General features: G+C 40.9%; 1 protein-coding gene across 8 annotated transcripts in view; it reads right to left on the minus strand.

The window, feature by feature from the left end:
- Positions 1-26,947, minus strand: part of LOC124855493 (regulator of G-protein signaling 6-like) — a 78,153-nt gene that overhangs the window by 12,618 nt on the left and 38,588 nt on the right. For all 8 annotated transcript variants that reach the window (XM_047345393.1, XM_047345395.1, XM_047345397.1 and 5 more), the window contains 5 exons: positions 9,214-9,313; positions 8,468-8,518; positions 8,274-8,380; positions 937-988; positions 413-477 (listed from right to left, as the gene is read on the minus strand). In XM_047345393.1, coding sequence (XP_047201349.1) covers positions 413-477; positions 937-988; positions 8,274-8,380; positions 8,468-8,518; positions 9,214-9,313 — 375 coding nt within the window. The remainder of the gene's footprint in view (positions 1-412; positions 478-936; positions 989-8,273; positions 8,381-8,467; positions 8,519-9,213; positions 9,314-26,947) is intronic.

Here is a 26,947-nt window from a genome sequence, read left to right on the forward strand (position 1 = left end):
TCCAGCAGTCTATGGGTGAGAGGCAGGGTACACCCTGGACACATCGCCAGTCCATCGCAGGGCAACACACAAACACACACTCATTCATACACCTAAGGGCAATTTTAGAGTGACCAATTAACCTAACAGGCATGTCTTTGGACTGTGGGAGGAAGCCGGAGTACACGCATGCACAGGGAGAACATGCAAACTCAATGCAGAAAGACCCCGGTTGGGAATCAAACCCAGGACCTTCTTGCTGCAAGGCAACAGTGCTACCAACTGCACCACCGTGCAGCTCCTGGAGCACAAATCAGACAATTCATGATTTGCTCAATGCCATTTCCAGATCCTCGAAGACATGACTAGAGATTTTTTTCAGTTTCCAATCAACTTGCTGGTGGCTTTTAAGTCATAATAAAATTTTACTTACTGCTTCGTAGTCAGCAAGCTCGAGCCTGGCTTTATTCTGCATGGTGCGCTTGCACAGGTAAATGGCTGGAGGGGAGAAGGAATAATCAAATTTTTAAAAGATCACATGGTTTTATTAGAAAGGTCAGTTGTTTCAAATGGATATCTATTTTTCTAAACCAGTATCATAGATGATTAAAACATCACTGATGATAATCTAATTTAAGATGGAAGGCTATTAGTTATCTTATAAAATAAAAATAAAAAATGAGGGCCACCCAATGAAGCAGAGATGTGGTCAAACCAGTTACTGCGTCTTGATTGGCTAGTCTAATCCTATTCCGCAGGGTTCTCTCTAGTGGATGTTCCTCAGGGCCAAATACATTAAAGGGAATGGCCCCGTGGATCAATACTTAGTGAGTGTCAACAGCAGCTCTACAGTGTGAGCTGTGCTTAAGCTCTGAAGAAGGAAACAGCTGAAGGCAGCATCAGGGAAATCTTAGCAGGTTTTGAGAAGGAGGTGGAAATCAGCAGCGTTTGACTCACCATAGTCTGTGTTCTCAGGTTCCCAGCAGTTCGAAGGCCAGAAGTATGGAGACTGAGGATAAACAGAGTTGAATTAAAAAATTGTTTATTTTCTGTTTTACAATCTAAATAAAGTCTTTATCTCCATTTCTCTCACTATTTTGCATGCAGTGGAGGTCAGAGGTTTACATACACCCATCATGGACATGAATGTCATATTAGTTTGGCCTTTTAATGATGCATTTGAATTGCTGCTTTTGCAACATTGGGTGCACAAGTTTAAATTTACTGTGGATTTAATGTGATTCTGCCATTATCCTTGGGAACATTAATGTGTATTTTGAATAACTTGATTATGGTTCATCTTAAGTTGTAGTATTTAGTCACTGTTTCTCCCTGTAGATCTAAGTTCCTGTTTAATTTTGGTTGTCAGTCTTTCCTTGAGGTCTGTTAAGTTCTTGTTTATGGGTTCCTGTTGCTCCTATGTCTTCCTGCTCTGTTTTCCCTCTGTGTTTCTGTTTTTTTGATTTCCAGGTTTTCTAGACCTTCCTATTCATTTAAACTCATCCAGCAGGCTGCCTCTCTCCTGCTTGCATTTGGTTCCCTGAACAACACAATTCATGGCAAATCCACAAATGGTCAAACTTGTACATAGAGGTTCAAATATATACTGTACATAGACCCCATTTATTATTTGGCAAAATTGTATTTAGCAAGTTACAAATAAACCCCACACTTTAAGTGGCCATCAAGAAGGACCAGGCATAATTCTGGTTGGACATTTGACTGATCTTCCTTTCAGAAATGGTAGAGTAAATTTAAATGTATTGTTTCCTGGGACGGGGCCTCATTTTAAACAGAGTTCATAAATTTTAAATTAGATTGAGGTTAGAGGCTTAAAGTTAGATCACGTTCTCTATTCCAGAACCAGCTTTGATGTGTTTTGGGGGTCATTGTCCTGCTTTGTTCAAGTTAAAGCCATCTGTCCCAAACAGTCACCCTTGTTGAAAGACAGTTGGGTATTATGATTAAAATCCAGCCAGGAACTACCAAGGCTCAAGCCTATTATAAACCATAAAATGCTGAAAGACCAGTGCCAAGTAAAGCTTGTGAAGCAAATTTAACATTAACATGGACTAAGAGGGTGCAGACCAAGGGATAAACACTTTGTCCAATGTTGATACCTTCAAGCTCAACTAAAAATTGTAGCTGCCCACATGAACAAATACCTTCTGGAGAAAAGGTTTTCTGGTCAGATGAGATGGAGATTGAGCTGTTTTGCCACAAAGCGAAGGAATATGTCAGGGCGAGGCTTTCAAACTTAGGAACAAGGTACCCACTGTCAAGCATGGTAATGGTAGCATCATGCTAAGGGGCCTGATTCTTTGCTAGTATTATTCCTGTAATGCATAAAATAGATAGAATAATGACAGGAGAATTTCCTTCAAATTAATGAACTTCCCCTTAACCCAACAGCTATCCAAATTGAAACTTGGACACAACTGGGTGCTCCAACAGGGCACTGGCCCCAAAATACACATTAGAACTTGTTAGCCATTAGATAAATCATGTTAACATTATGCTTCTGGAATGGCCCCAAACTCAAGTCTGTTGAGGACTTTGAGGATTGAACCCTTGAACCCCTTCTACGCCCTCTACAACATTATTGTTGCTATTGACAATAAGCAATGTTCTTTTTGGTGACTTGTCAAAAGTGTTTTGGTATTCTGGCTTCGGCATTCTGGTTTTTCAGAGCATGCTGTCTCTTGGTTCACAAATAATCTCTGTTACATTAAATTCAATGATCTGCATTCTAAGTTTGTAGCTGTCCACAAGGGGGTGCCACAGGGATTCATAGTAGGCCCTCTTCTATTCATAATTTACAGGTCCTTCTAAAAAAATTAGCATATTGTGATAAGGTTTATTATTTTCTATAATATAATGATGAAAATTTAATATTCATATATTTTAGATTTATTGCACACTAACTGAAATATTTCAGGTCTTTTATTGTCTTAATACGAATGATTTTGGCATATAGCTCATGAAAACCCAAAATTCCTATCTCACAAAATTAGCATATTTCATCCGACCAATAAAAGAAAAGTGTTTTTAATACAAAAAACGTCGACCTTCAAATAATCATATACAGTTATGCACTCAATACTTGGTCGGGAATCCTTTGGCAGAAATGACTGCTTCAATGCGGCATGGCATGGAGGCAATCAGCCTGTGGCACTGCTGAGGTTTTATGGAGGCCCAGGATGCTTCGATAGCGGCCTTTAGCTCATCCAGAGTGTTGGGTCTTGAGTCTCTCAACGTTCTCTTCACAATATCCCACAGATTCTCTATGGGGTTCAGGTCAGGAGAGTTGGCAGGCCAATTGAGCACAGTGATACCATGGTCAGTAAACCATTTACCAGTGGTTTTGGCACTGTGAGCAGGTGCCAGGTCGTGCTGAAAAATGAAATCTTCATCTCCATAAAGCTTTTCAGCAGATGGAAGCATGAAGTGCTCCAAAATCTCCTGATAGCTAGCTGCATTGACCCTGCCCTTGATAAAACACAGTGGACCAACACCAGCAGCTGACACGGCACCCCAGACCATCACTGACTGTGGGTACTTGACACTGGACTTCTGGCATTTTGGCATTTCCTTCTCCCCAGTCTTCCTCCAGACTCTGGCATCTTGATTTCTGAATGACATGCAGAATTTGCTTTCATCCGAAAAAAGTACTTTGGACCACTGAGCAACAGTCCAGTGCTGCTTCTCTGTAGCCCAGGTCTGGGGAATGCGGCACCTGTAGCCCATTTCCTGCACACGCCTGTGCACGGTGGCTCTGGATGTTTCTACTCCAGACTCAGTCCACTGCTTCCGCAGGTCCCCCAAGGTCTGGAATCGGCCCTTCTCCACAATCTTCCTCAGGGTCCGGTCACCTCTTCTCGTTGTGCAGCGTTTTCTGCCACACTTTTTCCTTCCCACAGACTTCCCACTGAGGTGCCTTGATACAGCACTCTGGGAACAGCCTATTCATTCAGAAATGTCTTTCTGTGTCTTACCCTCTTGCTTGAGGGTGTCAATAGTGGCCTTCTGGACAGCAGTCAGGTCGGCAGTCTTACCCATGATTGGGGTTTTGAGTGATGAACCAGGCTAGGAGTTTTAAAGGCCTCACGAATCTTTTGCAGGTGTTTAGAGTTAACTCGTTGATTCAGATGATTAGGTTCATAGCTCGTTTAGAGACCCTTTTAATGATATGCTAATTTTGTGAGATAGGAATTTTGGGTTTTCATGAGCTGTATGCCAAAATCATCCGTATTAAGACAATAAAAGACCTGAAATATTTCAGTTAGTGTGCAATGAATCTAAAATATATGAATGTTAAATTTTCATCATGACATTATGGAAAATAATGAACTTTATCACAATATGCTAATATTTTGAGAAGGACCTGTAGGCATTTTTATGCATATGACAGTTATTTGTTGCACTGTATCAACTCCTGCTCAGGCCATTGATTTATTGTGGAAAGCCTTTGTTGCTGTCCAGCACTCCTTACTTAATTTGAAACTTGCTCTCAATGTGGACAAGGCTACATTAATATTTTTCTAGGTCGAGGAGGCCACAAATGATCCCCTCATTGCTCATTTCCAGAGGAAATTAAACATAGTGGATATAAATATCTAGCCATCTTGATTGCTGACTCACTGACTTTCAAGCCCCACGTGGTAAATCTTGTGAAAAGGCTAAAGTAAAAGTTGGGTTTTTATTTTCGAAACAACTTAGGTTTCTTGCATACAGCTAAAAAACGGCTTGTCACTGCAACTCATTTGTTGAACTGTGTTGAACTATGGGGATTTTGAATATGATTGCTTCTTTACAATGACTTTGGATGATTGACTCTGTCTACCTCTCTTCTCTTAGGTTTATTCCAAACTTAAAATTGTCAACACACCATTTTGAGTTATACTCTTGGGTGGGATGGCCTGGTCCGGCCACCTGAAGGACATGCCATTGATTAACTTTCATAAATAAGGCAATACTTGGACTACTGCCAGCCTACATATGTACAGCAATTGCACTGAGAAATGTTCACTCTTATACTTTTTTATTACATAATCTACTGCTTCTTTCTGTCCCTTTTGCTAGAACTGAATTGGGCAAAAATGCTTTTGTTCAATCTGCTCCCTTTGCTTGGTACTTGCTTCAGAAGACCTGAAACCAGATGAATTTATTTGTGCTTTTAAATCTAAACTAAGACTTTTGTTTCTTTTTAACTGTGTAACAATAATTATATTTTACTTGTTGCTGCCCGGTGGCTGCTTGCTGGGGCCTAGACCCCTGGGCTCTGTTGGGCCTCTGCTTGGGGAGTGACATGTCCTGGGGTCTCGGGTCTCTGGGTCCATGGCTGGATCTGCTCGGGCATAGACGGCTGCCGGCGGGGCCTGTGGGCTCGTTGCTGCAGCTCCCTGGGGCTTCTGCACTGTGGCTGCTGGGTGGTTCCCCTGCTCCTCTCCCCTGATCTTCTCTGGGGGGTTGCGGTAGTCCCGGCGATGGTTCTCCTGGGGTTCCTATGCTCTGGAGGGCCTTTGGATGTCTATGGCTCAAATCATCTCCATATCTGTCCCAGGTCCAGGGGGGCAGGTCTGTGGCTCCTCACACTTGCTATTGCATATTTTTATGGAGAAACCTTGTATACACAAGCGCCCTCACACTCAGACCCAATATGTCTTATATTCTAGGTTCTTCAAAGTAGCCACCTTTTGCTTTGATTACTGCTCCACACACTCTTGGCATTCTGTTGATGAGCTTCAAGAGGTAGTCACCTGAAATGGTTTTCACTTCACAGGTGTGCCCTGTCAGGTTTAATAAGTGGGATTTCAAGTCTTATAAATGGGGTTGGGACCATCAGTTGTGTTGTGCAGGAGGTGGATACAGTACACAGCTGATAGTCTTACTGAATAGACTGTTAGAATTTGTATTATGGCAAGAATAAAGCAGCTAAGTAAAGAAAAACGAGTGGCCATCATTTCTTTAAGAAATGAAGGTCAGTCAGTCCGAACAATTGGGAAAACTTTGAAAGTGTCCCCAAGTGCAATCGCAAAAACCATCAAGCTCTACAAAGAAACTGGCTCACATGAGGACCGCCCCAGGAAAGGAAGACCAAGAGTCACCTCTGCTGTGGACGATAAGTTCATCCGAGTCACCAGCCTCAGAAATCGCAGGTTAACAGCAGCTCAGATTAGAGAACAGGTCAATGCCACACAGAGTTCTAGCACCAGACACATCTCTAGAACAACTGTTAAGAGGAGACTGTGTGAATCAGGCCTTCATGGTAAAATAGCTGCTAGGAAACCACTGCTGAGGACAGGCAACAAGCAGAAGAGACTTGTTTGGGCTAAAGAACACAAGGAATGGACATTAGACCAGTGGAAATCTGTGCTTTTGTCTGATGAGTCCAAGTTTGAGATCTTTTGTTCCAACCACCGTGTCTTTGTGCGGCGCAGAAGAGGTGAACGGATGGACTCTACATGCCTGGTTCCCACCGTGAAGCATGGAGGAGGAGGTGTGATGGTGTGGGGGTGCTTTGCTGGTGACACTGTTGGGGATTTATTCAAAATTGAAGGCATACTGAACCAACATGGCTACCACAGCATCTTGCAGCGGCATGCTATTCCATCCGGTTTGCATTTAGTTGGACCATCATTTATTTTTCAACAGGACAATGACCCCAAACACACCTCCAGGCTGTGTAAGGGCTATTTGACCAAGAAGGAGAGTGATGGGGTGCTGCGCCAGATGACCTGGCCTCCACAGTCACCGGACCTGAACCTAATTGAGATGGTTTAGGGTGAGCTGGACCGCAGAGTGAAGGTAAAAGGGCCAACAAGTGCTAAGCATCTCTGGGAACTCCTTCAAAACTGTTGGAAAACCATTTCAGGTGACTACCTCTTGAAGCTCATCAACAGAATGCCAAGAGTGTGCGGAGCAGTAATCAAAGCAAAAGGTGGCTACTTTGAAGAACCTAGAATATAAGACATATTTTCAGTTGTTTCACACTTTTTTGTTCAGTATATAATTCCACGTGTTAATTCATAGTTTTGATGGTCATGAAAATAAAGACAACACTTTGAATCAGAAGGTGTGTCCAAACCTTTGGTCTGTACTGTTACAGACCAAAGTCAGAATTGTGCTTACAACTCTTGTTTGTAAAATTCATTGAGGTTGTATTGCTCAAATGCATTGTTAAAAGCCCAAAATTATAAACATTTATGCACATAAGTGTACATAAACTTATGGCAGCCGATGTAAACCTCCTAAGCTTTATTGTGATCAAATGGTAACCAAATATTTGTTCATATACAATCTTTGTAATGCTTTTAGCCACTAAAAATATCCGTGAAGCAATGATAATTTCTTTTCTCATGGTTTTGTTTAACTCTATTCTGTCGGAAAGAAACTGATTCAAAATTCTTTCCTTGGTCCATTCATAATTGATGATTTGAATTTGTCATGCATTCTTAATAATGGGACAGAATTAGAAGCGCATATTTCATTTGCACTATTTTTCATGAAGGTAATTAGCCTGAGGAGAAAGGCTGATGCTGATCAATGCACCTGTGTGAAGATAATGACTTGCTCTCATTCAGAACTGTCAGCTCGTAATAAAGCAGCCCAATCTGTAACACAATGCACAAACGTGTGACAAACAGAAGAGGACAGCTGCCATTAAATGTGGGTCCTCTACCAGTGTAGTATCTATTATAAGGCTGCCATGGTCTCTTGCAGCACTGCTATGCAGATTTCCCACTATGTTACAGATGCACCGTGGATTCTTTTCAGAGGTTCTGGTGAAGCAGGCCTGTTGCATCACCATCAGAGGGAATATTTTTAGCCCCAGCTGAATGAGCAAGTGTTGCCCTCCCTGCACCAGCACAATAATAGCTTTTAATATTGGCCAATACAAGTGAAGATAAATGCTTTCAGAGGTAGAGTAGACTCAGGAAGAAAAGCAGGGAGACTACGCAGCCGGCTCTCATATTCCAATCTTGGGGCTTGCCAGTCAAGGTTCATACCGGATAAGATGGAGCAAAAAAAAAAAAACTGCTTCCTGACAAGCTCCACGGCTGACCCATAGGCTGTGTTGAACTGCCCTTCTCTCGCTCTGACGCAGCATGCAGCAGGGGTGCAATGTATAGGATCGACCTTGGTGGAATGAGTAATAGGCTTAGAACGGATTGCTCTCATTAGCATCACACAGTAAACACATCCTTCTGATAAACAACCATCATCTTATTATTTTACACTCAAAGGCCTCCCAAAGCCCATCAAGGACAGCCCCGCAGCAAACTTCTCTGTACCTGAAAGCGGTAAAGGGTTCCGTCATCCTTTAGGGTTAGGACGTGGTCAGAGATGGGAAAGATGTAGCCATGGGCTGCGATCAGACTACCGAGGTGGATGGCTTCAGCTAGTGACAGGAGAGCAGGAAAGCACATGACATTGTCCTCCACCTCTTTGTGTTCACATGCACTGTAACATCTCTCAGCAGGCCTACCTGGATCCTCAATGGAGAGGTTTTTCATCAGCCACTGAACAATGTCCGCTCCTGTTTTCCAGAGAACGGTATCGGTTAGAAAGGGAGTCAAAATTACAAATCTGCAACAGTTCAGACAAAAGCTGCCTGTCTTCAAAGTTGTCAACACTGAGTAGGTATCTAAATATAACATTATTGTTGGCAGGTTTTTACTGCATTCTCTATCTGCTCCTGGACAGCAAAACTTTCGGCCCCCCTGTTCTTGCTCAGTAGAGGCTGCTGGAAAGGCCTGGAGGAAATCATGTGAAGGACTGACTCAGATGCAGCCCAGCCTCACAGAGAAATGGAGCAACCTCCGTGTCCTATGCTTGTGACTCACTATTACACAAAAGCACAAACATGAAGGAAAACAGCACGTACACAAATACGCACACAGACAGAGAGGAGAGGGAGCTTTTCTGCATCACTGTCAAGGACAGGATCAAATAGTTTTGCAAAGACATTATCTGCCTCCGTCTACTGTATAGTAGTAATAGGGAAAATGAGCACAGAAGGTCATACATGTGTAATTTATTGTGACTCATATGTGTTGTTTTGCACAGTCAAAGTGATAAAAAAAAACACAATAACAAGGACAATGTTATAAATGCATCAGGTGGGATAAGCTCTTATTGAGAAAGAGGCAGCTCATTGTGGGCAAGATTTCTAAAGGACAAAGCAAAATTCACACACACATGCACATTTGTGGTTTTCACACAAATACAAACCTGATACCACACTTGGGATCTTGGAGAGGAAGCTTTTAACAGTCCGGATAGCAACCCCTCCTGCTTTTTCATCTTGTATTCGTGTAACAATATCTTCCATCTGTGGAGCACAAAGATACAGGTTGCTCATGCTGTCGCATTTTATACAATACTGGTCAAACGTTTTAGAGCACCACAACTTACTCCAGCTTTTCAATGAAAACAATTCAAGCAGTTAAAGTCCAATACATATCCTGAAACTGTACAAAGAATTGCTGAACAGCCAGGTGTGATAATGAAGACGGAAAGAGCCGTTATGCAGCAATGGAGGTTCCCTAAAGCCTCATAAGTTTCACCAGTATCTATGATTTGATACAAATGTTGTTGATAATAATTGAAAGTCAAACATAAAATATGATAATCATTTATGGCACCCCTTTTTTTGTTTTTACCTTGCAGTGTGTTACTATGCAAGAACAAAAGAAATGTTTCTCTGACATCATTGTATGGGAAGAAACTTGTGCCATCAGAAACTGAATTTGAATTGCTCAGACTGAATCTGTATTTGTGTAATTTGAAATTAAATGCATTGGTTTGAAAATGAATTTCACTAAATTGAAACTAAATATAATGGTTTAAAACAGAATTTGTTTGCTTTGAAAATTGCTTTGCTTTGTATTGAAAATTCAGTTTGATAACTTTCACTTTCAGGTCTGAAATTCAATTTCAGTTCCAAAATTCAGTTTTTTGTCACACATCTGGGTTCCTGAAGCCAGAAATTAATCAAACACAGATTTACTGATGTCATTCATTATTGCTGTGTCCAAAGTCAGGGGCTATATCCTTTGAAGGATGCATTTGTAGGCCGATAACGTCCTGGATGAGGGGATGAATGCTGTCCAATCTCTAAGGTTTCAACAAATGCGTCCCTCTTATCCCCAGATTTGAAGGACGGGTCCGGTTATCCTCCGTGTCCCACCCTCTCCCATGCTTCAATTCAATTCAATTCAAAGATACTTTATTGATCCCCGAGGGGAAATTAGAATTCCAGTACAACCCATCCAAACATACATCATGACACAAGACAATGGGGGGACGGGTCACCGAGGCTTTGCTGCCCACTCACAGGCGCTGCCCTTGCTAGATGAGAAAAGAGGCCACATTAGGTAAGTAGAGGGAAAAAAATCATATTTCACACTTTATCCTTAGCAGGATACAGTTTGAGATTGCAAAAAACCTCAGCACAAAGAAGCAACACGTATGCAAAACAACATCATGCCGGGAACAGTGAAGGTGGTGTGAGGGGGTGCATATGTTTATCTTGAGCATGTGTGTGTGTGCAAGTGAGTCCATGAAGCACTGTCACAGAGGCCATTGTCCTTGATGGTACGTTGGAAGGTTCATCAACCAGCCACAAAGTTCTGAGCAGGTCCACAGATGTCCTCAGGGAAGGGAGGGGGCAGATGGAGCAGAGCGTCATGTTTACATAACTTCCAGGAGAAGTTGAAGATAGCCAGCCATCAAGGCCGTGCAGGGGAGCCAGATTCAGAAAAACAATTATTTGGGTTAGGCTGACTCTTAATTTTCCGTCAGCCTTGAGAGTCTCGCTGGTGCTTCTCAAAGGCAAATCCAAATAGACAAATTCCTGGTCTTTCGCCAGATCCGAACGAACAACTTTCTCCAAGATTTTTCCCATTTCACCCGAGTCCAGGAACCGCAACCTGCCTGCGATCCTGTAAGGATCACATCCAGTCTGTGATTCAGCTCACATAACATCTCAGTCTGAGTGTTGATCGCTCTGAAGATCCCATCACACATGCCAGGCAGCCTTACAATGGCCAGAACAGCTGCTGACATTCTTCGAATTTCTCGATATGCCAGGTAACCGCTGAGTCCAAAAAGCAGAAATCCTGATATCAAACATCCAATTATATACACATCTTCCACATCCTCGACTGACATTATTGACAAACACACAATCCTCCACTTTTGCCAGGAGTCCATTGTGTATCCAGAGAAAAACGTCCCATCCGGACAAGTTGGGCTCTCCTTCACCATGTCTTCTCCTCGAGAAAATTTGTTCAATTGCATTGAGAGACCAGCTGACCAAATCCATAACTCAGAATTTGGAGGATATGCAAAAAGAGGCTCCAAAGACAAGACACAGAGCTGAAGCAGTGCAGATATGGGAGGAGGTGCGGGAGACAGAGAACAAACATCCTCCTCCACCGAAAGCATTGCGGGTCATAGCAAAGGCAGGAGGAGAGAGAAAAGATGTGAATAAAATTGGATATATTGCGCATTCTGTGAAACAACTGAACTTTTACAATGTTTTTAGACGAGAATGTAGCTGTGTAAACCTAAAATATCTGATCAGTTTATCAAGATATCGCTTAATTACACAAATGCGCCGATATGTTCGTCCGCTGCCCCAGCAGCCGGCTCGCCTCGCCAGCTGTCAGCTGACCGGGTGGTTGAGGTGTGCTAAACCCCGAGAGAACAGTTGACTTCCGGCACATTGTTTTCAAAATCCCGCTGGGTTTCCCCAATTGGTGGAAGTTAACCAGATATAATTCAGTCAGATGAAATCTAATATTAATGTTTGGTTTATTTAGTATAATAATAATAATTATTATTATTATGCTCTGCAAATAAACTGATTTAAACTTTGTTCCTAGAGTTAATATGTTAGTGTTTAAGTTGTTGAAAGCTTTACAAATAAATTAAAGAAATGGTATTTGTCATCAATGTATTTTATCTAGTGTTAGATTTTGTTATCTATGAACACAAAAAATATTTTTAACATTTTAAATGGCTGGATAATGAACAAGATCATAAAACAATAACATTTTAAAACAAAACAGCATTATAAGCCATCAGCAATATGTAAAAGGGTAAATAAAAACCGTGTAGTTATTTACAGTAGAGACAGCGTTATTAACCTTCAGGCTTCATTTGTTCGGATTCACAGCTCTGCGATTCACGCTAACACGGTTGCTAGGCAACAGAAGTGACACTGAGGTACAAGAGAAACGCAGACCGACGTAACACCGGTGGCACACTATGCTAATCTGGCATGTTTAGCTAATAGCTACAGGTAGCATAAGTGTTGCTGTTTGACCATCATTTATTTACATGACGTTTCTTATAGATGCTTATTTGACTTGGTGATTGACATCCGCCAAGCTCATGTAGCTGGACTGCTCCAGCTCAACATGCCGTAAAGGAAGTTTAACCTGATGTGAAACATAAATCGATGAATCTGTGTTTGATTAATCTGTGGCTATCCTCAAGGACCCGGATGTATGACACAAAAAACTGAATTTTGGAACTGAAATTGAATTACAGACCTGAAAGTGAAAGTAGTCAAACTGAATTTTTTATACAACAAAATACATTTTAAAAGCAAATTAATTCAGTTTCAAACCATAAAATTCAGTTTCAGTTTAGTGAAATTCATTGACAAACCAATGCATTTCATTTCAAACTACATAAATTCAAATTCAATTTCTGATGGCACAAGTTTCTTCCCATATCATTGTCTCATTGTTTTTCTTTTCCATACCTTTATACCTTGATCATTGTGGGCGTGAAAGTTTAATGATAGTCAAGCACACACAGACTGTGAGTGAAGTTTTCAAGTAATACGTGCATGGATCCAACTTCCCAGCCTACATTTTCACCAGTGCAAAGAGAGTGTCTGCAAAGTATAGCATGAGATTAAGTAATGTTATTAAGAGGTTGTAACTGCATTATCTACACAGCATTTAATATATACATCTCTTAACAGTGGCACTGACGTGTGGCATCTCTTAATTGTAGTGTATGCCACAGAATTTTCTGATCAGCCTGGCTTAGCTGGAGATCACATTACATATGCTGTAGTATCATGTCCCTCTGCTCTGTCCTGCATGCACAGTGCTGTGAGGGATGAACTCGTATGATAGCCTGTACGACATTGAAAAGCAGGGCAGAAATGCAATACTGTGAAGTACTCGTATTCGTACTCGTCGTCTTCCGCTTTATCCGGGACCGGGTCGCGGGGGCAGCAGACTCAGCAGAGACGCCCAGACGTCCCTTTCCACCTCCTCCAGCTCCTCCGGGTGGAGCCCAAGGTGTTCCCAGGCCAGCCGAGAGACATAGTTCCTTCAGGGTGTCCTGGGCCGTCCCCAGGGCCTCCTCCTGGTGGGACGTGCCTGGAACACCTCCCGAGGATGGCGTCCAGGAGGCATCCGGTATAGATGCCCGAGCCACCTCAACTGGCTCCTCTCGATGTGGAGGAGCAGCGGCTCTACTCCGAGCCCCTCCCGGATGGCCGAGCTCCTCACCCTATCTCTAAGGGAGTGCCCGGCCACCCTTACTGTGAAGTAAATACAGCCAAAACAAAGCATTTCTAGGTGCCATACTATTTGCAAAGTTTAAAGAAAAGTGTACAATTGACACAGTGTTATTTAATAACATCTTAATATTCATTTATAGTGTTTTTTCCCAGACTTGTGCGAAGAATTAGAAGAATTAAGATTATACCAGAGCAAAAGAAAATTTTTCATTTGCTATACTTCTATGATTCACTTGCAGCCCCACTCAATATTTGCAAGAATGAGTTGCTGAACCGCTGCCCATGCCTTCCTATATAGCAATTTTGCAATCATAGCCAAAGAATACAAGAAAGCACACAAGGTATTGCAAAATCAATTACTGTTAGCTTGCTAGATAGCATTAGCAGTGCTATAGGCAGTAAAGACATACAATTTCTGGCTCTTTTATCAGATTTAAAGTACCTTTTCAAAATAACAACCTTTAAGCAGGTGTTAATCATACTTTTTCACTTGGCCCACATTTCCGTATTAAAGTGTTTTCATTGGCTGTTAGGTGAAAATTATCATAATTAACAGAAATTAGTCTTGAAAACATAAGTCTGTGTGTAATAATTATTCTATACGATGTGCTTCACTTATTTAGATGAGTTACTAACATAAGCATACTCCTTTAATTTTACACGTCCTTACCAACCAGCAAAGGAGTTAATCTGACATCTGCTGTTCATAGCTTTAAAGGTTTTCTCTAAATGCATGTATGTAAAATGTAGAGGTCAGACTACATGCTGTAGCTGACACATCATATCCAATTCCATCCTGGTGAAGAGGCTTGAAGCTGAACAGTTTAATTTAAACATATCTTTCTGACAGTAACATAAAGTGACACCCTCTAGGATCTGGCACTCTGTAAACCTTACAACCTCAAAGTCACTGGGGTCAAAGGTTCAGCACAACTTAGTAATGTGTTTGCATGGTGGTGGCTACATATTTGGGTGATTTATTTAGCAACAACTAGGGCTTAAAAGTTTTCCACAGCTGAAAACGCTGTCAGTGTTAATCCCAGAGGCAAAGATAAACATCACACCTCTGACCGAGCCAGAGCCTCAAACACATCACACATTAGCTGCCTAAAATTAGGTGCATCCCGACACAGCTCGCAATGCAGCCACTACATAGGGCAAATCGCGCAGCAAGCAAGCAAACATTCAGTCTCTCAAGGACAAACATAATACATCCTTAGACGGATTTATATCTTATTATTCTTACACTGAAATGTGATTAAATGTCAAATCTTAAATGATTTCTGAGATGGGTAAGGTGGTCTGGTAGATCCTGAATGAAATCAATTAAAGATCTCCTGATTATTTACAACCAGGTGTGTACCTACAGCCAGCATAATGCAGCACTTTCCTTAAAGGTTGTTGGTTTGGGTCGAAGAGGATGCACAGTCACGTACACACACACACACACACACACACACACACACACACAAACACACACACACACACACACACATGGCTGCTGCAGTTTGCGTTGGTCGGTCTACAAAAAACTCTTGGAATTAACGCAATCAGAGTTTTTAAGACAGCCTTTTTTAGATTTCGTTTTATGTTCCGTTAATATCCCACCACAGTTAAGGCTGGCGTAAAGTCACAAAGTCTGGCTCACAGCAACATGCTGCACTCTACAGTTAGTCCCATTTCTGCGCACTTTTCGCCACTTCCACCGTAGTTCATTCATCATTTAGGAAAGCATCTCTGTGAGTGAATGCCTTTTACTTACACAGGCTTGAAAATGCAAAGTAAAGCTGCTTCCAAGAGCATGCCTATCTACTGGATGTAGGACGTATAGTATTTCCTGTGTTAACCTTGTCAGGCCATCTGGATAATAATACAACTTTGTAGAGACATTTATGACCAAGAGGGCATATAACATAAACTTTAGTTACTTCTCTCTCCAGTTTACCTGCCAATTTAGTCTAGCACACACAGGATGCTTTTCTTCACTCTCAAACTATGGTAAATGCTTCCAGAGTTTCTATTTTTATCAATCAGTTTTGCTGCATTACCTCGCACTGAAAAAAGAGAGAATCAGAAAAACATTCACAGGGACTGCAGCATGCTGCATCCCATTTACTCAACAAACAAATATAAAGTCAAAGCTCACACATTTTTATCATACATATGTTAAAGCATCGAGGTGGGAGTCAATAAGTTAGTTTTGTGGAAGAATTATTATGGAAATGAATTTGTGAACACTCGTTGTGAAGATGCAGCTGTGTTGACAAAGCTCTCAGAAGAAGAGGGAACACTGTGGGAGATAAATGTTGTGGCACTTATAATGTTTTGTTGGTAATTAAGATCGGCCTTTATGTTATCTTGGATATACATTAAATTAGAATGTGCGTTCTGATAAGGCTGATTTGTTGCATTAAAAGTACCTTGAAAATAACAAGTATTAAGCCGGCATTGCACATAGTTTTTGTCAAGTTTTTGTCAAGCCCAGATAGTTCAAAAACGTTTTTTTTTTTTTATTGGTCTGATGTAATATTCTAATCTTCAATGTCATGCTTTCATTAGCTCTAAACAGAAAATAATCAAAATTAACAGAAATGGAGGCTTGGAAACAGCAGTCTGTTTGTAATTTATCTATGTCATGCGTTTTGCGATGTGAATTGAGTCACTGAAAAAAATTTACTTTTCAATAATATTCGCATTTTTTTAATATGGCTGCATGTTGTTTAGGCTGAATACCAAATCACCATTATGACACATTAGAGTTTTTCTTTGAAGATTGAATGCAAAACAATACAATTAAAGTCGAATCCCCCTTTTGACTAGCATAATGGACAGGAAGATATCTTCATGTTTTCAACAAACCAGGATCAAAGTACTGCTGAGCTCCTCATCTCCCTTTAGTAGTGAGTAGAAGCACAGCTATAGAAAATGTAGTCCATTTAATGGTGTCGCAGCCTGGTGTGAAGGGTTTCTGAGGATTGGTCAGTGCAGTTTGCATGCAACAAAAGACACACCATATATAAACACTATATATTTGCATTTGTAGCACACGTGAACACATACATCCTTAATGGTACAAACGAGGCTGGACGAGGCCTAGAATTTATCTTCCTACCATGCACAGCAAAGGCAATGCTAAACATCTCTGAAGCTCCCTGGGAGAGAACTACAGCAAAGAGTGACATCTTGGCATCACCTGGTCTCCATAAAAAATATTAAACATGAGCAGCATGCCAACCAGTTGTCACAACAACAGTGGAGCAGCTTTTATGTTCTCTTTCCATGTCTGTCTAGCTTTTTCCTGATTTTTTTTTTTTCAAACTTCAAATGTAAGTTGAAGACTAGAATGACTTGGAGGAAAGGTTAAACATTGTTAAAGAAACAATGGGCAACAGCTGCTATGGGAAAATCTTTAGTCTAGCACTGCTTTAGTCATGCTTTGGATGATTTACTTTGCAACTATATAATTGTGTGTTGCCCTGCGATAGACTGGCGACCTGTCCAGGGTGTACCCTACCTCTCGCCCATAGACTGCTCCCCCGCGACCCCCTATGGAATAAGCGGTAGAAACTGACTGACTGACTACATAATTGAGCTAACGTTGCCATTACTACCACCAGCTGGAGCCCCATAGGATTAAAATATTTTTCATCAGAATATTACAGATATCATAAAGAAAGAATACAGGGAAATGCACCTCATGCTCACTGTTAAGTATGTTGGGGGATCTGTAATACTGTGGGTCTGTTTCTCTTTCAGAGGCCCTGAGAACCTTGTTAGAGTGCACTGCACCATGAACTCATGGAAAAATAATAAAACATATTAACTAGAAATCTTGTGGATTTTACCACAGAGCTTAATATGAGTAATCTTTGGGCCTTTCAGCAGGATAATGGCCCAAAACATATGACTAACTCATGATAGAAATATGTTCACTTAAATTTAATCTTTATAGAAAACCTATGGAGTGACCTGAAGACTAAAGACTATCTGTATTATCTGGAGAGATTATGCAAAGACAACAATTAAAGATCCCTCTCTGTGTGTATGCCCCAACCTTGTCTTGCTTGCAAAACAGTATAAAGAAGTATTACGTAAACCAAAAGTTAATGTGGGACTTTTTCTCCCTCTGAAAAATGTAGTCAATATACAGGTCCTTCTCAAAATATTAGCATATTGTGATAAAGTTCATTATTTTCCATAATGTAATGATGAAAATTTAACATTCATATATTTTTGATTCATTGCACACTAACTGAAATATTTCAGGTCTTTTATTGTCTTAATACGGATGATTTTGGCATACAGCTCATGAAAACCCAAAATTCCTATCTCACAAAATTAGCATATTTCATCCGACCAATAAAAGAAAAGTGTTTTTAATACAAAAAACGTCAACCTTCAAATAATCATGTACAGTTATGCACTCAATACTTGGTCGGGAATCCTTTTGCAGAAATGACTGCTTCAGTGCGGCGTGGCATGGAGGCAATCAGCCTGTGGCACTGCTGAGGTCTTATGGAGGCCCAGGATGCTTCGATAGCGGCCTTTAGCTCATCCAGAGTGTTTGGTCTTGAGTCTCTCAACGTTCTCTTCACAATATCCCACAGATTCTCTATGGGGTTCAGGTCAGGAGAGTTGGCAGGCCAATTGAGCACAGTGATACCATGGTCAGTAAACCATTTACCAGTGGTTTTGGCACTGTGAGCAGGTGCCAGGTCGTGCTGAAAAAGGAAATCTTCATCTCCATAAAGCTTTTCAGCAGATGGAAGCATGAAGTGTTCCAAAATCTCCTGATAGCTAGCTGCATTGACCCTGCCCTTGATAAAACACAGTGGACCAACACCAGCAGCTGACACGGCACCCCAGACCATCACTGACTGTGGGTACTTGACACTGGACTTCTGGCATTTTGGCATTTCCTTCTCCCCAGTCTTCCTCCAGACTCTGGCATCTTGATTTCTGAATGACATGCAGAATTTGCTTTCATCCGAAAAAAGTACTTTGGACCACTGAGCAACAGTCCAGTGCTGCTTCTCTGTAGCCCAGGTCAGGCACTTCTGCCGCTGTTTCTGGTTCAAAAGTGGCTTGACCTGGGGAATGCGGCACCTGTAGCCCATTTCCAGCACACGCCTGTGCACGGTGGCTCTGGATGTTTCTACTCCAGACTCAGTCCACTGCTTCCGCAGGTCCCCCAAGGTCTGGAATCGGCCCTTCTCCACAATCTTCCTCAGGGTCCGGTCACCTCTTCTCGTTGTGCAGCGTTTTCTGCCACACTTTTTCCTTCCCACAGACTTCCCACTGAGGTGCCTTGATACAGCACTCTGGGAACAGCCTATTCGTTCAGAAATTTCTTTCTGTGTCTTACCCTCTTGCTTGAGGGTGTCAATAGTGGCCTTCTGGACAGCAGTCAGGTCGGCAGTCTTACCCATGATTGGGGTTTTGAGTGATGAACCAGGCTGGGAGTTTTAAAGGCCTCAGGAATCTTTTGCAGGTGTTTAGAGTTAACTCGTTGATTCAGATGATTAGGTTCATAGCTCGTTTAGAGACCCTTTTAATGATATGCTAATTTTGTGAGATAGGAATTTTGGGTTTTCATGAGCTGTATGCCAAAATCATCCGTATTAAGACAATAAAAGACCTGAAATATTTCAGTTAGTGTGCAATGAATCTAAAATATATGAATGTTAAATTTTCATCATGACATTATGGAAAATAATGAACTTTATCACAATATGCTAATATTTTGAGAAGGACCTGTAATGTCTGAATTTTGAAATTGTTTCAGTGTGAGATCATGCTAAAGCAATAAAACATTCATTTATTCCAAGGACTTTATACGTTTTTACCCAAGGAGCTAGTACGTGTAAAGGGGGCTGTAAATGAACCAGTTCATTCATGTTTGGTGGGTGCAGCCTAAAATGCAATTCCACAACTCAAATACTCAGGTCACCAACTTTCTGTCAACACCAGATTAGACTTTAAACATGATGCCACCATCTTTATGTTTCTATATTTAGTATTAAATTAATTGGCAAAATGCCCTGAAAATTACTGGCAACCTGTTCTGGTTCATGACTAGGAAAGACTCCTAGAATCACCATTAAGCAGGGACAGAAATAACCATCAAAGTAAATGTGACACGCTAAACTCTTGTGGAAAAGTTATTAGTGTAAAAACATTTTCTTTACCTACTAAAACTAAACACTGTGCCAGTTTCACCCCCAAAAATGAATGCAGCTATTAAAACAGGCCCAGTCTTTGAAAATGAGACTGAAGATGGATTCATCAGTAATAGCGGCATCAATGATTCAGCAGACTCGGGCTGTACGTCACTGCTGTTTTTTTGGAGCAATAAAGAAAATGAAAAATGTCCAGGTGATGGTTGAAACAAAGGAAGATGTCTGGCCTGGGGATTATTATGGCTTGTCAGGGGGCGCTGGGTGAAAATGAGGAAGTGAGAATGAAAACTTTTCAAGTTATTTCCAGGCATCCAAATCACCTCTTTCATGTGTGTTGATGTATGATCTGTAGGGGACGGAATACCCTTGAAAACCAGGAAGCCTATCTAGTTTCTATTTTTATTGAGATTTGTAGAACTGTGACTTTGTGCTCTTTATGGTCTGACAAAGAATCACTCGTTAAAGGTTTAGCATTGCAAGTAAAATGTTGCTTACTGTCTAATCTCAATATCAATATATACTTAAATTTAAGGTTTTAACACCTGAAAACTTTTAACTTTTGTCGTGTTGCAACCACAAATATCAAAGTTCTTTGGGGATTGTATGTGATAGATCAACACAAAGTCGTGCAAATATGAGTGGGGGAAAAAAAAGGTATTAAAGGTTTTCAGATTTCAAAAGAATCTGAAAAGTGTGGTATGTATTTGTATTCATCCGCCTTTATTTTGACACCCCAAAATAAAGCCCAGTGCAACCAACTGCCTTCAGGCCATACCTAAGTGGTAAAAAGCCTATCTGCAAGCAAATGTTTACTGCTGTCACAGTAAATGTGTGGAAGATGAGACTCTGCTCTGATGAGAACCTTTTGTGTGCAGATGAAACACCGATTCCAAGGTGAAATATGGTGGCAGCATCATGCTTTGGAGATACTTTTCTTCAAGAGCAAGAAAGAAGCAAGTCAGATATGGAGCAATACTGGATAGCAATACTGCAAAGTCTGACTGGAGACTGGGGTGGATGCTCATCCTCAAGCAGGACAATGACCCCAAACATAAAGTCAGAGCATAATGAAAAAGTTTAGATCAAAGCATATTCATGTCATGGCACAGTCAAAGGTCAGACTTAAATGTAGTCGAGAATCTGTGCAGCAGCAATTGTAGTAAAAGGTACTTTTATAGACTATTTTCTCAGGGGGCTGAACCCAAAATAAAGGGGTTAGGGTGCTACTTTGTGTTGGCCTGTCACATAAAATTTTATTGAAATACCCTGAAGTTTGTGGTTGTAACAGAACAAATACAGAAAGGTTAGTGTTGTGTGATTATATTTGGAAGGCTCTGTATGGACTTTATATTCAGAAGTTGCTTTGAAAGACACACAGATGAAAAAGACGTCAGTGCGTCGCTGCCCACAGCCTCCTGCCTAAGGTTAAAACCGTGCCTGTCTCAACAACAACGTGTCCCCTGAAGTTTTTATTCAGGTTTATGCAAATGCAAAAAATACACTTAACTGTTTTCCAACATCTATGTCTGTTTTTTTGCAAAAATGCAGAAGTAACCAGACTTGCTGAAAGGAACCACCATCTGCTCCAGCTGCTCTAAGGTGTTGTGCCGACAGTGAGATTGGCTCGGTGGCGCCTCAAATCCCTGATTGTATTAAAATGTTTATGGCTTATAATTCTACTGAAACTGCTGTTCAGTAACTGCGGCGTTGCCAGTTGCCTCGCGGTGTGCCAGTTGTTGCGGCTTTGCATCCTTTCTGTGACTTACTGTGTTAGTTCAATCGAAGATGATTTAATTGGACTGTATTATAATCACTTTATATCTTTATGTTTAAAGCAGAGTAGCTTCTCCAAAGTACACAGCTTGTCACACAGTACTCACCTCAATGCTACTTTGACCTCTGCACCATGCTGACTGCATAATAAAGTTAGTTCCAGCTGGTATGTGAAGCCCTGGGGGACTGAGGTGAGAATAAAACCTGCTGGAGAGAAAAGACAACCCTCCTATTCTTTTCATTTTTCCTCTCTACTACCAACACCAAACAACTCTGGAGCATGCCGAGTCATGACGAGGACCTGGTGAGAGCTTCCCTGCTGGATCTGACACACTAAGGAGAGCCACTGACAGCTGCTCACAGAGCTGCACACTGGCTGGAAAAGCCAAGCTTGATAAGTGCGATAGTTAGAACTTGGACTGCTTGGAGACGTGAGAATGAATCACTTTGGCATAAACTCCCTTGCATGCTGACACATATTCATGCACAGTCATGTGTGGAGAATTCGAAAATGAACCAAAACATAAACAGTTTTTTGTGGATGTGTAAATGTGTAAATTGCTATCTCCCACGTAAACGCCCTGTAGAGAAAGACTTTTCCTTTTATGCAACAAAATGTTTTTCCCTCAGGTCCTGTGGCTGAAAAACAACTTTTACTCCTGGGTGAAGCTATTTTCCGTTCTGTCAGCATCTTTTCTAAATCAAGTGCCTTGCAAAAGTATTCAAAAGTGTTGTGTATATTTGTGTTCAGCCTCCCTGAGTCGATAGTTTGTGAAAGCACTTTTCACAGTAATTACCATATTCCACATTATTCCTGTGGCTTGTTGTTTTAGTTTTATTTCAGCAATAGTTTTCTTTTTGCCTTTCTTTCATAAAGAACAGATTTGTGAACTCAACAACATAAAGAATTCGTGTTAACAGACCTGAGCTCTAGACATTTGCAGCTCCTTCAGAGTTGCCATGGGCCTACTGGATGATTCTCGAGTAAATTATCTCCTTGCCTGTCAGTTGAAGTGGATAAGCCTAAGATATCTTCTTAGGCTTGTGGTTTTGCCTACTCTCTCCATTTTCAGATGCTGACTTGAACAAGCTCCGTGAGATGTTCAGAATACTTGGTGTTCATGATGCTGTTTGTTCACTGATGTTCTCTCACAAACCTCAGAGGTCTTCACAGAACAGTTGGGTTTATACCAATATTAAATTACACACCGGTAGTCTCTATTTACTTATTGTGTGACTGCAAACTGGATTTTATTTAGGTGTTTTAGATTAGAAGGGGCTTGAATATAAATGCATGCCAAACTTTTCAGATTATTATTAAACGTATTTAAAAACCTTTTCTACCTGACAGTTAAACACCACTATGTGTTGGTCTGTCACATTAAATCCAACAAAAAACATTAAAGTTGTTGTTGAATCATGGCAAAAATTTCAAAGCGGATAAATAATTAGCAGGGCACTGTGATCTCAGTAAACAGCTAAAGTTAAAAAAAGGAGTAATTTTCTCGCAAATCTGGATCACAGCACATGTTGTTGAACATTCTCATCTGATCTTCTGAAGCAAACTTAAAATAAGCATAAAATATTCATGACACTGATGAAAATCTAGTCCCTGCATTTCAGCCTTCATTCCAGTCAGGTGTTGACAGGTTGATTCATGTGTAATTAAATTACACAACTGTAGTAACAGAACAGAGTTCCAACAGTTTTTGGACAGTGTTAAGAGTCCACTTTTAGGAACAGATTGACCGCCAACTCATGTGGATGCTAATAACAAATACATGCATTTAACTCAGATGGATTCTTCTGAGATGTTTAACCTTCAGTCATACTGGAAGCAATCAGACCAGAACATGGATGGGGATCTTCTTCTTCAGGCCAGTTAAAAATCCCTCAAGAAAGCATTTTTAAAGTGTGCGAACGTCAGTTCAAATTACCTTTGTAAAGAGAGACGGCATGACAAAGCAACTGAAAGTTTAGCTCCAGTAATAGGCTTGTTGTTTATGCTTTCATCCATTCTTTTTATAACCTGACAAATTTGAAAGCTTATTTATGCTTTTCTTTGTCAAAATGAGATAAAACTCAAAGGCTTGATATTGCCAAAATTCTTGTGAGCAGCACAAAAATGGAAATGGTGCCAGGCTGAGCAGTCTATTCTTTGGAGAATGTAAGCCTGCCCACAAACCACAGTGACTCATCAGGTCACCTTTTGTTGATGAGACTCAAGGAGGACAGAAAAAGATCCTCTGTCCTCTTGTAAATGTCTGTTGTTGGATACTCCACGGGTTGCTAAGGGCTTGAGTGCGGGCGTAAACGTGAGTCTGCCGCTCCTCTGAACAGACAGCCCTCTCTAAAACAGAGTGCCCCGCTCAGATACAGAGGCTGCTTTTAAAAAATGAAGGGCATCAACTGCCTTTGACTGGACAGGCTGCTTTTAGAGGCTGGTTTTTACCCTGCTGAGTATAAATCTACACATCTCATGACTTTTCTTTTTTTCAAAAACAAGCTGAGGGACATTTATAACATGTAATATAACAGTCCATGAAAGTTCATTTCCTCCATTACTAGCAATTTCTTTCTCTGTGGGAGATCACTTACTAACAGAAATTTACATGCAGGGAGGCAAAACCTCTTTCACAACCTGCATTTTAAGTGCTTTTAGGACTGTTAAAGCTTGGACCCCATTAAGGATCACCATCTTCACAGCTATTGGTTTTTTATTAGAGAAGACAATCACTGGACAGCCATTTGCATGCAGAACAAGGAAAATGAAGGATAGGTTAAAAAATGGTTGTGGAGAAAAGCCATAAAATGTTAAACTCAATCAGATACAACCCCTTGCAGAAGTATTCATACCCCTTAGACTTTTCCACATTTTATCACATTACAGTCTCAAACTTTAGCGTATTTTATTGGATTTTTATGTAATTAATTTTTATATAAATCCAGCTATTCTTTGAAGGCCTCAGACATTTGTTAAATAACATTTGTAAGCAAACACCATCATGTAGACCAATAAATACATCATAAAGGGCAGGGATAAGGTTGTGGACACGTCTACCTAAACTGACAGGCAGAACAAGAGTATTATTCAGAGAAGCAGTCCAACCCTAATCTGTTGACATGACAATTATTAGTTGTCATAAGAAGTCCAATTTGCAGACTGTAGTTTGTGGAGTTTGTCACCAACCATGTAAGTAACTCTGCAAAAATATGAAATAATGTTCTTGATCAGGTCAGACCAGACCAAAACTGAACTTTCTGGCCAACAAAACACTACAGGTGAATCTCAATAAATAGAATATCATACAAAAGTTATTTCAGTAACTCATTTAACTAAGTGAAACAGATTATATAGATTTTCCACTTACTGGTGATAAAAGCATGACATTTAAGAGTAGAATATTACATCAGACCAATAAAAAAAGTATTTATTTTCAAAGGGCACTTTTGATTTGACGAACAAAGGCATTTTCCAATTTACTGAGATGTATCTGTGCCAGGCAATACTTCAACTAAGCCCACCATCTTCACTCTAAAACATGGTGGTGGCAGCCTCATGCTGTGGAGATGGTTTTCGTCAGCAGTGGAATAGCTGATGGGAATCATAATATAGCTAAATATAGGACAATCTGAGAAGAAAACCTGTTAGAAGCTGCAAAATACTTGAGGCTGGGTTGGTGGTTATCCTTCCAGCAGAACGATGACCCTGCACATACTGCCAGAACTACATTGGTATGGTTTAGATTAAAGCTTTAGATGTGCAACACAGGTACAGACATGCTTCAAAAGAACGCCAGGTGTGGCTACATGCCACACATTTCAGATTTCCTTTGTAAATTATTTCAAAAGCCATATATCATTTTCCTTCCACCTACCAAATATGTGGGTCTTAGTGTTGGTCTATTACATAGAATCACAATAAAGTCCATTGAAGTTTGTGGTTGTAACATGACAAAATGTAGTCATGTTACAAAAGTCAAAAGTCAAGGATGGTGAATCCTTTTGCAAGTACAATGCACTCTTTTCTCCACCTGCAATCCTTTTACTTTCTTGTCCTTAGAGAGAGTCAAACTCTCACCTTTGCATCACATATCTTCTGTCAAACTAGCAGTGACTCAACAATGTAGGGTATCAAACATGGACGATGACACAGGCATTTTGAGGAGACATAATATTTAAAGCTCCTATGCATATATGTATAATTCTTTGGGGCAGCCAATGCAAATTTTATTTTTCTAACCTTCTTGGTCAACATATCTTCACCTTGACTTTATATCTAGGGCACAGAACAAGCTAACAGATTCTAATGCTTGCAGGAAATTGGTTTGAGGTGCTGAAATCTCAGGACCATCTGTCTATCTTTGATGCAGACATCTCCCCCTGACACCATTACTGCTGGCTTCCTTTCCTCGAGCCTGGTGGTAATTGGGTTGCAGTGAGGGGGGAGGGAGGATGAGTCGTCCAGCCCGGGTTTGTCTGGTCCCTTGCCGGACTCACAAGCCTGCTCTTGATGTCTGAGGCTCAGGAGACGAACTCTCCTGCTGCAGAGTCTACTCATGGGTGAGGAGGGGAGGAGTCTGAAGACAACTGGAGGTGTCTTGATGACTGAATTAGGCTTCAGAGTTTGACAATACACCTTATTTTAAGTTTCTAACAGACAAAACCAGAAAATCATCTAAAGACTTTTTCACATTTTGTTACATTACAGTCATAAACTGCAGTATATATAATTAAGTGGAAAAAAGATGATACATGGTTTACAGCGTTTTGTTTTTTTACAAATAGCAATCTGATAAGTGTGGCGTTCATTTGTACTCAGAGTCCCTGAATCAACACTTTACAGAACCACATTTTGCTGCAGCTACAGCTGCAAGTCTGTTGGGGTATGTCTCTACCAGTTTTGGGCATCTAGAGAGGTTTTTTTTAATGGTTTTTTTTAATGAATTGACTTAAGGAGCTGCAGGGTGGCACAGTTGATTGCACTGTTGCCTTGCAGCGAGAAGGTCCTGGCTTTGACTCCTAGTCTGGGGTCTTTCTGTATGGAGTTTGCATGTTCTTCCCTGGCAACCTGTCCAGGGTGTACCTTTCCTCTAACCCATAGACCGCTGGAGATAGGCACCAGCTCCCCCACGGCCCTGCATGGAAGAAGCAGGTATAGAAAGTGGCTTTCTTTTCTGCCACTCTGCCAGAAAGGCTACCACTGGATTGTATGAGTAATGGTTGTTGCAGGTTCTCCCACCCAAGCTGTAGATCTCTGCAACTCCTCTAGAGTTACCAAAGAATGCTTTTTTTTGATTGTGTTGTGTCAGCTCGGGTGGATGATCATCTCTTTCCTTTTTTGGGTTACTGATCATTGCTCAATGAGATGTTCAAAGCTTGGAATTTGTTTTATAATCCATCCCTGAAAACTGTCATTTTCACTTCACAATCATGTGCTACTTTGTGTTGGCCAATGACATAA

This window comes from Girardinichthys multiradiatus, chromosome 19, assembly GCF_021462225.1.
Source record: "Girardinichthys multiradiatus isolate DD_20200921_A chromosome 19, DD_fGirMul_XY1, whole genome shotgun sequence".
NCBI lineage: Eukaryota > Metazoa > Chordata > Actinopteri > Cyprinodontiformes > Goodeidae > Girardinichthys > Girardinichthys multiradiatus.